The sequence below is a fragment of the Myotis nattereri genome (assembly GCF_964212035.1).
Source record: "Myotis nattereri genome assembly, chromosome: 2".
NCBI classification, from domain to species: domain Eukaryota; kingdom Metazoa; phylum Chordata; class Mammalia; order Chiroptera; family Vespertilionidae; genus Myotis; species Myotis nattereri.
The window spans coordinates 193818628-193832037 of record NC_138076.1 but is presented as its reverse complement, the minus strand read 5'-3'; the positions used below and the strand labels follow the sequence as shown (position 1 = coordinate 193832037).

Below are 13410 nucleotides of genomic sequence, written 5' to 3'. Positions count from 1 at the left end.
CCTGGCGCCAGGCCAGGGGACCTGAGGCTGCACCCCCTACCCAGGGGGCTTGACAAGGGTGGGAACGGCCAGGTCTGGGTCTCGCGTGATTTTGAGGCACACGTGAGTGGGCGGGGACTTGACTCTGGGTCCCATGGTGTGCCCCAGACTCTGACAGGAGGAAGATTTTCATATACATTTTACTAATTTTCTTTCATCTCTGACACTTCTATTATAGAGAAAGGGTAAACAGCAATATTAAAATATTTCCTTTAATTAATCCCTTTTAATGTGCACAAATTTCGTGCACCAGGCCACTAGTTAAAAGATAAAAGAGACACCACCTTTTTCCATATTTTTAATTACCATTATTGCACCAATACAGCATATGCTTTATATACATATATCTTAAAACTTCATTATCAACTTTTCAGCAATTCAAATACATAATATATTATCATCTTAAGAATACAAAGAACACAACATGGAGGAAGATTGAGAAAATAGGTTCCCAATAATCACTAGTGATTCTATAGACTTTCCTTTTAGTGTTTTCTATGGAATTTAAAAAATGCCCTGCCACAGCTCTGTAAGAATAGAGCTACCTGGAAGGGGAGGCAATGAAAAGAAATGGACCCAAAGTTAAAAGGAGTCAAGAAGGAAATCCAAGAGAGAAAATGTATTTTGAAAATAAACATAAGGACTCCCTCCCTTCAGTCAGAGTATACACATCCAAATAGGGACTAAGGGAAGAAATATCTTTTCATTTCATCCTCAAAACTGTCTATGAACAAACAAAATAGACAGCGCCCAATCATCTAGGAAAGGGAACGCTTTTCACAGCATTGTAAAAGGAACTGTGGGGCTGAGGGAAAGGAAAGTGGTGAGAGAGCAACTTGCCTTTGAGATACCCAGAGTAATGGGCATCACAGCCATCATTTGGGCAAAACCTATCATAACTTAAGTGGTGACTCTCCAGCTTCCTTCTTAAGTAGTGATACATGTAATAGCTGCTCTTCTATTGAAGAGCTAGATGGGTTGAAACAAAGTTTATGGAAACAGGCCAGATACCCAGGCAGCAAGGCAATGTGGGTACTGAACAAGAGTTATGTTTTCAACTTCTCTGCTCTACAAATCAGATTAAAAACTCCAACCCCTCAAGTTTAGGTCATAATGCAGCAATTAGATGGGGCTGCAAGGATGTACAGCAGGTCCTTTAATAACATTTTTTTTATGCTGTTGATGAGACGCTGTAGGAACTTAGTTCTTGTTTATATCAATTAGCCTATGCACAAACTGGTTTTGTTATAAGTGGTTTGGCTTAAAGTCGCAGAACCTATCAACATCGTTAACCGAGAACTTACTGTAAACACTTCTCTAGAATATAACTTGGAACACAAATGAACCTCTTTTATCCAAGAGACACCCACTGATCAAAGATGTTGTGCTATTCAACAAGCAAAAGAACAGTGGAGCCCGGATGGTGCAGCTCAGCGGTTGAGCATTAAGCCAGGAACCAAGAGGCCACCAGTTCAATTCCCGGTCAGGGCACATGCCCGGATTGTGAGCTCAATACCCTGCCCACAAAAGGCAGCCGATCAATGATGTTTCTCTCCCATCAATGTTTCTATTTCTCTATCCTTCTCCCTCTTTAAAGAAAAAAAAAATCATAAAATATATATTTTTTAAAAAAGAATAGTGGAGATGCCACCAACACAACCCTCTTATCATAGGAAGAGACATGTAAACACATGAGAGGGTGATGACACTTCATCCAGCACTGGATGTTCACTGAATAGGATAAACCTGGAGGATAGATAGCAGAGACTCAGGACACAGGTTTTTCTTCATTTCTATCTCTATCAACATTCTGTATTTGTAAACACTGAGGACATTCTATTTTCAGAGTCTTGGATGAGTGGAAAAGGAAGTCTCCCCTGAAATTGCTAAATAGGGCTTCACAAAGAGGCGCACAAGGGTCATGAGATGATTCTGAAATATGTTTAAGCGTTTAAAAGATGGAGAAAAATGTTGCAGACGTTAAAGGTCATTTCCCCCTCAGAAACCCTGGCCTTGGAGCCCTTCATAGTCAGCCACAGTATGATAAGACCTACTATTCCCCTGCCTTGATAGTGAAGAGGAGATAAGAGATACTTTCTTGGCTGTACAAATAACAACATAGGGGAGTGACATAAACCAGCCTGAACGCAATGGAGAAGCTATGAAAAAGATTGTCCAGTAATTTTGGTTCTGGGGAAAGAAGAGATTCCTAACTTCCCTCATAGATTGGTGCCCTCAAGGTCATTTTATTCTTCAAGTCTGTCCTTAATATCCTGCCAATGCTATTCAGAACTGGACCCAGTTGGATGGCTGTGGTGCCTGGTTTGAAACAGAGCTGCAAGACAAAACAGAGAGAAAGCCAAAGGCATAATATTAGGATAGCTGTTCCATTGTTTACTTAACAGTTTCAAAGAAATCGCTGCCCAGAATTTTTGAAAGTATATTTCAAGGCAATCCTACTTACCAAGGCCTAAAATATCCCACTCAAACTTCATTCCACAGTTTTATTCCACCACTCCAGCATTCCAATACTTCCTTTCCTAGAATTCCTGCCAAAGACTCTCTATGACCTACAAATGCCATTTTCCCAGATCAAAGATTTCATCTGACTGTACATACCATCCATACCTGACTGAGAGTATGTTGGTTTCACTATGCTCATACCTGGATGCAGTGCTAAAGTCTCCCCACAAGTCACTGCTTGCAGAAACTGGAGCTGGTGCTGGTGTGGGGACAGGAGCAGGAGAGTCCAAATCTAAAAGGATATCTGAATACAAGGTAAGAAAAGAAAAAGAAAAGGAGAAACATAACATAAATCTTAGAAATGAAAGCGTATGTTCACACAATCTATACACAGCAGCTTTATAATAGCCAAAAACTGAAAACAACCCAGATTTCTTTACATGGGTGATGGCTAAACACACTGTGGTACATCCACACCGTGGAGTACTACTCAGCAATAAATAGGAAGAAACTATTGATATTCACAACAATTTGGATGAATCCCAAGGGAATTTATGCTGAGTGAAGAAAGCCAACCCAAAATGTTATATATGATTCCATTTATAAAACATCCCTGAAGTGACAAAATTACAGAGATGGAGAACAGACTAGTAATGGCCACGGGTTAGAGACTGGGGAGAGTGTGAGGATGAGGGAGAGAAGAGGCTAAGAGGAAGTTGTGCTTATAAAAGAATGACACAAGGGATCCTTGGAGCGATAGAATTGACCATGGTGGTGAATCCAGAAACCTACACACAATAAAAGTGCACAGAATAAATACACACAAGAGAGAACACATAAAACTGGTGAAATCAGAAGTAAGATTGGTAGGTGGTATCAATGTCAATTTCCTAGTTGTGATATTATAGTTTTGCAAAATGTTACCATTAAAGGAAACTGAGTAACAGGTATAAGGGATTTCTTTGCATTCTTTTTACAATTGTATGTGACTCTACAATCTCAAAATAAAGTTTCATTTAAGCCCTGGCCCTGGTGTGGTTCAGTGGGTTGGAGTGTCATCCTGTACACAGGAAGGTCATGGGTTTGATTCCCGGTCAGGGTACATACAGGAGACAACTGATATCTCTCTCTCTCTCTCTCTCTCTCTCTCTCTCTCTCTCTCTCTCTCTCGTCAATGTTTCTCCCTTTCTCTCTCCCTCTCCCTTCTTCTCGTTCTAAAAATCAATAAAGGGAAAAAATAATTTTTAAGATTAACTTAAAAAAAAATGTTTAGCCAGGACTGGTTTGGCTCAGTGGATAGAGCGTCAGCCTGCAGATTCAAGGGTCCCAGGTTCAATTCCAGTCAAGGGCATGTACCTTGGTTGCGGGCACGTCCCCAGTGGGGGGCGTGCAGGAGGCACCTGATTGATGTTTCTCTCTCATTGATGTTTCTGACTCTCTATCCCTCTCCCTTCCTCTCTGTAAAAAATCAATAAAATATATTTAAAAAAAAAAATGTTTAATCTTAGATATTATCCCTAACCTTCTGGTGACACTTTTGTAACTCACAGATTGTAATATCTGGTTCGCTAGTCTTAGGAAAATTACTTTCTGAGCTCTAATGTTCTCATTCTTCAAAAGTAAATAACTATATCTATTCTTTTTCCCACCAGATAGTAAAGAAGAACAAAAATGCATTCACAAACCTAGATGTCTCATCTCCTCCCAACTGCCCTCCTGAAGAAATGGAAAGGATTAAGAAATAACATTTACTGAATGGCTACTATGTTCCAAATACTGTGCTAGGTGCAGTCCATCATTTAATGTTCACAGTCCTGGGGCAGTTTACTTCTCCATTTTGTAGAGAAGGAGGCTGAAACTCAAAGAACTTAAGTAATGTTGCCAAGCACGTTCAGAAATAAAGTAGCAGAGCAATGACTGAAAACTGGGTCCATCTGACTCTCAGGCCTACTCGCATCTAACTGAGGCACAATGAAGGAAATAGTCTTTTTAATACCCACCCTTTTTCTTTTTTAATATATTTTTATTGATTTCAGAGAGGAAGGGAGAAATAGAAACATCAATGATGAGAGAGAATCATTGATCGGCTGCCTCCTGCACTCCCGGCTACTGGGGTTCGAGACGACAACCCGGACATGTGACCTGACCTGGAATCGAACCATGACCTCCTGGTTCATTGATCTGCTCAACCACTGAGCCACACCAGCTGGGCTATACACCCATTTTCTGTAAAGAACCAACCAGATACCATTATCTCAGTTCACTGGAAAAGCTTTGATACCTTGCTAAAGGCTGCCTGAATTACCTTTTCTGTACCAAGTGCCATTTAATAGAAAAAACATCAGCACTCTCCTTGGCAAACAGGTGTTATCCAGTTACAACCTAATGTATGATTTCTGAAAGTGAAAGGTATTAGAGAGCGCAGCCAGTGTGGCTCAGCAGTTGAGCCTTGACCTATGAACCAGGAGGTTACGGTTCAATTCCCGGTCAGGGCACACACATGGGTTATGGGTTGGATCCCCAATAAAGGAAGTGCAGGAGGCAGCCGATCAATGATTCTCTCTCATCATTGATGTTTCTATCTCTCTCTCCCTCTCTAAAATCAATAAAATATATATATAAATGTGTGTGTGTGTGTGTGCGTGTGTGTGTTTAAAGTATTAGAGAGATTTACCTGCATCACTACCTCCATGGTTAGATTTTGGAATGGGTGGTGGAGTGACATGATTGCTGATGGCAACTGAGGAGGATGGTGGGGGAATAGTGACTTTGCCTCCAGGTGGGGGTGGGAGTAAGCTTAGGCCTCCAGTGCCTGCAGTCTTGGGCTTAGAAGTGGCTCCTTTCTTGGTTGTAATATTCTATGAAAGAAAAAAGAGGGAAAGCGAGAGAAAAAAGGAGAAGTCATAGGCTTACGAAAATACAGAAAGGAAAGAAAAAAGCCATACTCACCCCAATACTCAACTTGATGGTCTGTCCTTCCTTGAAGCCCAGATCCAGCTTGGGGCGTGTGTCCATTTCCTGAGATTCTTTGGAAATCTCAGATTCCTGCTTTACCCACCTTCAGCAAAAGAGTAAGTCATCTTAATTTGGATTCCCTGACAGCAGAGTTTGACACACAGATATGAGTGAAGCTAATTTATGTAAAACAGGATTCCAGAAAGCAAAGGGAGGAACATGAAGAGTTGAAAAAGAAAAAAAGAAGAAAAGTGAAGAAAGAGAATAACTGGGGCTCAAAACCACTGAGGAACCAAACAGAATATGTATTAAACTTGTCCCTCCAAAGGAGAGCAGTTGGCCACCAATTCCCATGCCCCATGCTTGAGAGCTGCCCCTGAGTGGGTGTTAACTCTTCAGGTCTGCCAGGCTGCACCCCTGTTAACTGAGTGACCTTCCACAATGTCAGAGCCCGGAGGCAGAAAAGCAGAGGAATGCCAGCCCTTGAAGCAGGAAAGCTGGCAGTGTGCACGGTGCTCTCTACTACAGCTACGCCAAAGTCAGGTGAGCCGAAGAAGGGCGCAATAAGCACAAATCAAGTCAGTTACATGAAGCAGCAAAATTGGCACTTAACTCTCCACCTATCTTTCATGCAGCCCTGTTGTCACTGCATGCCTCTCTCAGTCACCAAAAATAACGGCTAATTCCCCAGAGGCATAAACAAAAGCATCATCTCAAACCATTGTACAAGGAATCAAAAACACATTCCTGGCTATAAGGAAAGGATACAACAGATACGAAGATAATGTAAAGAAACAGAGTGAATGAGAAAATTTCTATTCACAATAAACTAGTTTACCAAATAAAGAAACCAGGAGGTAAAGGAGATAGTACCCATTCAACTGAAAAGCAGCTTTCCCCAAACCATTTAACCTGGTAAGTAAGGACGAGCTTCACTCACTTGAAGTGATCTTGCAAAGAGACATTAAAGTCGAAGGCATCACCCCGATCTGTGAAGCCAATGCCAATGAAAGCACTACGTCCTGGGAAAAAGATAGGAATACTCAGAATAGGAGTGTCCCTATGGCAAATTCTACCCAAAGAAAATGTAACAGTTACCCTACCTGAAGTCTGGGAATATGAATCATTTTCCCTGACCATTGTCTATAAACTACATAAAGGCCCTACCAGCCGTTCTCAACCTGTGGGTCACGACCCCTGAAAATACATCCCACATATCAGATATTTACATTATGATTCATAACAGTAGCAAAATTACAGTTATGAAGTAGCAACGAAAATAATTTTATGGTTGGGGGTCACCACAACATGAGGAACTGTATTAAAGGGTCGTGGCATTAGGAAGATTGAGAACCACTGCGCCTAGCCCAAACACTGCAATAGCTTGTTTTTGTAAATAAATTTTTAATGGAACACAGCTACACCAATTTGTTTACATAAAATCTATGGCTGCTTTTACACTATAACAGTAGAATTGAGTAGCTGCAATGGTGACTAGCTGGGCCACAAAACCTAAAATATTTACTATCTGTCTCTTTACAGAAAAAGTTTGCCAACCTCTGATATTGACTATGGAGAAAAGGTAATGGTTGCCCCAGATATAAGTGATTTAAGATAGTACCACCAAAACCCATCACAAAGAACAAATGGGCAATATGTGTAAATTCTTTTGTTAGATATACACTTTATTTACATCTACCTATTAATTACCACATCTTGAACTTGTGTTCATATCTGTTACAAATATATGTAAATCCTTCTCCTTTAGCAATTATAGTTAACTTTAGAGAAAAGGGAGAGAAAAAATTAGTACACTGAAGTGAGATAAATGCAATCAGGAAACATTTTCACTGAAGTGCATGAACTATTTTCCTAATCATCCCATTCCAAATCTCAGATCCCTTACCAGTACCATCCTGGATCCGGATTACAAAGTAGCGGCTGGAATCTGTCACTGTCTCCACAGCAATACCAGGATGCTGTTCTATTGGTGCCTGAGCAAAAAGTTCCCCTGGCGGGTAAGAAAAGACTTCTTTGAGCAAAAGAAGCAAAAACCTAAAACTCCATTTAACAAGTATTTCCATTTCAGTCCCCAACTTGAAGGTACTTACAAAAGCACATCAAAGCAATAGCCTTAATATGTTAGAGCAGCAGTTCTCAACCTGTGGGTCGCGACCCCTTTGGGGGTCGAATGACCCTTTCACAGGGGTTGCCTAAGACCATCGGAAAACACATATATAATTACATATTGTTTTTGTGATTAATCACTATGCTTTAATTATGTTCAATTTGTAACAATGAAAATACATCCTGCATATCAGATATTTACATTACAATTCATAACAGTAGCAAAATTACAGTTATGAAGTAGCAACGAAAATAATTTTATGGTTGGGGGTCACCACAAACATGAGGAACTGTATTTAAGGGCCGCGGCATTAGGAAGGTTGAGAACCAGTGTTAGAGGGTTACCAGCATAGATTACCTGAAACTTTGTCCTCGAGTTTGATATAAGCAATCTTCCCTTTTGAAGTGATTCGGAGGCGACCAGTCCAATCAGGCTGGTCTAATTTCCAGTCAGATGCCCTATGATAGGAAAGTGGGAAGCCTCAGGCCTCAGGTCCATGTTTTTAATATAGTAACAACCTACACAGAATCATTTGCCATGTTTCTATTTTCCTATCCTGGATTATTTATTCTACTTATTAAATAATCAACAATAGCTCATGATCCCCTCTATAAGGTGTCTCCTGTTGCACACAGTCCAAAACAAACAGGAGACAATGTGACTATTAGAGGACTCTGGAGTCCAATAATATTACCTTTCATTGAATCCAACCAATATTTACAGGCACTATTCGAGGTGTTTGAGACACTACAGCAAACAGACTCCTGCCCTTGTGAAGCTTACATTCTAATAGAAAATCCTATGTAATAAAGAGCTAATATGTTAATTAGACCAGAGGGCAAAATGACCTTCCGGAACCAATGGGTGGGAGGCAGGGCCGCAAGGCCACGAGGCAGCCGGGGCTGCGAAGCTCTACTCTAGCACGAATTTCATGCATCGGGCCTCTAGTAGACAATAAAAAGTTAACATAATAAGTAAAATAACTAGTATCTCAGATAAGTACAAAGGTAAAAAGAAAATACAGAGGAAAGAAAAGGGGGATTGGGAGGGTAGTGGGAGAGTAAACAGGCTGCAACAATCAAGGGGGTGGTCAGAGTAGGCCTTTTTTAAAAAATATATTTTTATTATTTCAGAGAGGAAGAGAGAAGGAGAGAGAGAGAGAGAGAGGGAGGGAGGGAGAGAAACATCAATGATGAGAGAGAATCACTGATCAGAGGCCTCCTACACACTCCCCACTGGGGATAGGGCCCACAACCCAGACATGTACTCTGACCAGAATCAAACCCGGGACCCTTCAGTCCGAAGGCTGACGCTCTATCCACTAAGCCAAACCAGCTAAGGCCAGAGTAGGCCTTATTAACAAAGGGTAATGTGAGCAAAAATGTGAAGGAAATGAGAACTACCCATGCAGGTAACTGGTGGCAAAGCATTCTAGGCACAGGGAACAGTTAAAGCAAAGATGCTAAGGTAGGAGCCTGACTGGAATGTTTGCCCTCAACCAAGGCAGCCACTGTAGTGAGAATAAAGTAAGAGAGAGGTAGGCGAGCTAAGGGAAGGCTTAGTCATGCAGGGCCTTATAGGCCATTGTAGAACTTTAGCTTTTACTCTGAGTGAAAGAGGAGCCTTTACAGGTTTTAAGCAGAGGTCTGACATGATCTCCCTTTTATTTTAAAAGAATTCCTTTTCTGCTGGGTGTAGAAAGGGTGTAAGGCTATGAGTGCTGAAGCAGGAGGAATCAGTTAGCAGACTATTGTAGCAATCTAGAACAGTCATGATGACCAAAAAGAAATAGTAGCAGAAGTAGCTAGATTCTGGATATACTAGTATTTAAATCATGGCAGCATGATTTTCAAACAGATTGAAGAGAAAGAGAGAAGTTAAGGATGACTCCAAGGCTTTTAGCCTTAGCAAAGAAGTTGCCAAAAAACTGAGACAAGGAAGACTATATATAGGTAGAGCATGTCTGGGAAGATGGTCAGGAGTTTTGGATATGCTGAATTGGAGATGTCTAGATTTTCAAGAGACAATATAGAGTAGAAAGCTGAATATATGAGTCTAGAGTTCAGAAAAGACATGGGGGCTAGAATTACAAATGTTCATGAAACAATAGAAAACACTGAATATTTATCATCTGTATTATAAATGAATTTGAATGCAATCTAAGACATTTAAACATGACCAATTTTGAAAAACACTGCATTTGTGATTCTGTTTTGCCAGGAGTGTGGAAAAGGGAGGGCAAAGCAAAAGTTATTAATAACTCCTCCCTTTGGGACCTCAGGACTAACACTTCCAGGTTAGAAAGGTAACAAAAGGGTATATCTGAACAAGAATGAGTTTAACAATAGAATAAGCAAAAGGTGGAAAGGAGGAATGTGAAAATTAAAATTTGCAGATTTTACAGAATTTTTAAGATAAATCCTTATCATACTCTTCTCTCTTGCTGCCCTGCTCTCAAAGACCCTCAGTACCTGAATCTGATCCAGATTAAAGCAGCCCCAGCTATTAACTTTTAATTTAGTTGTTACTTACCCTACCAGGCTACAAAGAGCTAGATATAGTGAAATGACTATTGAAAATATTAGGAACCAGCCTATTAGATGTGTTTCTTTGGACAGTTTCCTTGTCTTATTTATCGTGTCTGTCTAGTGAGCAACACGTAACAAATTCTGAATAAGTGAATGGATATTCATGGCAGCAGTTTCCCTCAGCCTTCAGCCTTCTGCCTTAGTTCCTCTCCCACTTCCAAGACCTAGCCTGAAGAGTTCTTGGTTTTGCTGGTTTTCTGACAATATTTTAAACTGACCTCACAAATTTTCATTTAACTTTTAATAAATCCTTACAGTAGTCATATGAAATAGGCATGAAAACCTTACCATCTCTCTCTCTGTGTGTCTCTTGCTCCCTAAGTGAAGGGAAGGACAATAACGCAGTAACTAATAATGTCTAAGTTCAAAGTCCAGCATTCTTTCCATTACACTAAAACAGACTATAGTATTTAATATTAATTTAGCTGGGGAGAAGGGTAGTAATGAATTTATATAGCTTGAGAAACCATTTTCTAATTATTTATAAAGTTTCTCATCAACCTAAATTTTCCTTCCATTAGTCTGGTCAGTGAGAGTGAGGAAAGAAACAGCTTACACTAGGTAAATCAAAGTCATTTCTTCCCTCTGATATTATTAATCACTAAAAGAAAGGATTTCTCCTGCTTCCTAAAAATGAAACAAACAAACAAACAAAAACAGTTTTTCCTTTAATGGTAGCCTAGCAAATAAATCATGGTCATTGTGTAAAGTGGATTCTGGTACACAACTGAAAAAGATTATGCAACAAGACAGAAAAATAATACTTATCAAGCATTTATTATGTGTCAGTCATATGCCCACTCTTGTGAAAATTAAGTGAGAAGATCTCGCAGGGTCATTCTTATTACATTTTTTTTTATTGAGATGGAAACTAAAGCTCAAAAGAGTTAAGTGACTTGCCAAAGGTAACCCAGCAAGTAAATAAGAATCACAATTCAAACTTAGTTCTGCTCCACTCACTCACTATACTAACAGAGGAAAATTAAGAAATTGCTTTAAAAAAAATTTGCTTTGATGGCTCAGTGCAGTTAACTGACATAAGGATAAAGGCTGTGGATAAACTAGGAAATGAAGACAGAGAATGCAGAGGAGTGAGAGAAGGTAGGTCTTTTAAAAGGCTTGAAGAAAAGGAATGGAACCCCACTTCAACGTGTAGCGCGTCCTTTAGGAAATCGTAACACCTAAAGTTGGAAGGCTTAAGCTATTTTCCTTATTTAACCCTTAAAATCAATGCTAATGTGTGTGATTCAGTGTAATCTACTACTCTCTTCTTACAGTCGACATTTACAGAGCTCCCACTATGTGCCAAACACTGTGCTAGGCCCTGGGAATGTAAAGTGAAAAAAGGCCAAGTGCTCATCGTCTAGTCTGGAGATACAGGAGGCCAAGCCAGCCATTACAATACAGGAGCGGGAGCGCGGCGGCAGAGACACGCACAGGTGCCATGGAGGCGCTGACACAGCCTGAGCCAGGATGGAAGGGTCCAGGAGGGCTTCCCAAGGAGGGCGGCGTCTCAGGCGAGTGGCACATACAGTGTGCAGGCTGCCAGTCATGCTCAGTTGGGGTCTGATAGAGAGCCTGAAATTACCACTGTCTCTTTGCCAAAAGGGCACAACTCTCCGTGTTTATTTAGTGCACAGGTCAGCAAGCTCAGATATTGATTCAAGAGGAATGAACCTCTGCTGCAAAGGCAAAATAACGGGCACAGGGAGAGAGAGCTTTTCAGCCAAGATAACTATCAATGCCAAAAGGAAAACCATGATGATGACAGAGGGAGGAACAAAAACAGTGTCGCATATTTATATACTGCTTTACTGTTGCCTAAATTCTTTCACATTATACAATTTCAGGCAACCCTCCAAAAGCTTCTGTGGGGTACAGAACCACAGCAGGTTTTATCATCACTAACTTTTTTTCCTTTCTATTTTACAGATGAGAAAATTGAGGCTTGGAGAGGTTAAGCGCTGGGTCCAGAAATGATACAGCTGTTAAAGAGCCAGGGCTCGCGTAGCCCATGGAGTTACACCTTCCTCTTTCCACCGCCGACTTCCTAACTTCCCACAGCTTCCTGAGACCCACGGTCACGCAATAGCAAGGCAGCTGGTGAGCCCTGCGGAGAAAAGGCTGCGTTAACCCTGAAGGGAAAAGCCGGAGGGGAGGTTAAGTGGAAAAGGGGGGGGAAGAGAGGGGATGATGACAGAAAATACTGTATACACATCAACAGAAGATACTGAGAAGCAACAACATGGACAACCGCTGGAAAACCTATGTCATCACCTGTGCCCACCGGCAAGAGATCTGGAAGGAAAACCGATCGGTGGATGATGATATTTGGTGGCAAGAGGGACAACTGCCCAAAAGATGAACTGGATCTTACAGGGAGTGATCAAGAACGCAATGGTTATCCACACGTGTGCACGGGGTACTGCAAACAGGGGGGCGGGGGGGCGGAGGGGGACAAACTGAAGGGCGCAGGGAAGAGCGAACGGAGGGTGGCTGGCGAAGGAGCAGGCGGCACTGGGGGGGGATGATGGGGAGCAGACGGGGAACCCTGACGGGCCCGGGGGAGGAGGGATGGGCGCGTGCGGGATGGGAAGACGTTTCTAAGCGGCGTAAACAAAGACGATGGCGGTCTAGAGCGGGGGGAGGGAGGGAGCACAGGCTGATAACGGCCCCGATGCGGGGGCGAGCAAGGTGACAGACAGCCCAGAGGTGGGCAGTGGCCTTGGCGAGCGGCGAGCTCCCGGAGGAGGACGCTGTGGCTCCCGACCGGGTGCGCGCGGGCCGTCGTGCCCGCATTCCTACCTGTAACCGCGATTGGAGGCCCGCGGCGGAATCCGGTAGACGCTGACGTCGGGCTTCACACACAGCACGGACTCGTACTCCACCTCCGCCGCCATCTTGGCTCTGCTCTCCGCCGCCGCTGGGGGCGGGGCGTAGAGACGGGGGCGGGGTGGGGGCGGGGACTGGCGCTACGCGACCACTTCCGCTTACGCCACTTCCGTCCAGTGTACCTTGCTTCCGGAGGTTAACCTCTGGTGGCGCGGGTTGGGAGGCCCTATGGAGACTTGGAAACGGTGAAGCTGCGCGGCTCACCGTCTTAGGTAACAGCAAAGATGCCCTCCTGCTGCCTCCCCTACGTGCGTGACTCACGTTTAGGGGCTCAGTCGGTGAGGGAAGGCGCCATCTTGCTTCCGGCCGGTACCCGCGATGCTTGGGAAGGACAAGGAACCGGCT

General features: G+C 42.5%; 1 protein-coding gene across 1 annotated transcript; it reads right to left on the bottom strand.

Moving 5' to 3' along the window:
• Positions 1–323: 323 nt before the first annotated feature.
• NECAP1 (NECAP endocytosis associated 1) lies at positions 324–13092 on the bottom strand. The gene is made up of 8 exons (XM_081083167.1): positions 12979–13092; positions 7943–8043; positions 7364–7468; positions 6398–6479; positions 5452–5560; positions 5177–5360; positions 2704–2806; positions 324–2374 (listed from the first exon to the last, which is right to left on the bottom strand). Exons 1-8 carry the CDS (start codon positions 13071–13073, stop codon positions 2326–2328), a joined length of 828 nt encoding a protein of 275 aa, XP_080939293.1. The 5' UTR covers positions 13074–13092; the 3' UTR covers positions 324–2325.
• Between the last annotated feature and the right edge of the window lie 318 nt (positions 13093–13410).

Coding starts and splice junctions, on each gene's coding strand:
- NECAP1 (XM_081083167.1), bottom strand. CDS start 13,073: ATGGCGGCGGAGGTGGAGTACGAGTCCGTGCTGTGTGTGAAGCCCGAC. Junction 7,469..7,942: donor ACTCGAGGACAAAGTTTCAG/GTAATCTATGCT, acceptor CTTACCCGCCAG/GGGAACTTTTTGCTCAGGCA. Junction 2,375..2,703: donor GACTTTAGCACTGCATCCAG/GTATGAGCATAG, acceptor TTTGTCTTGCAG/CTCTGTTTCAAACCAGGCAC.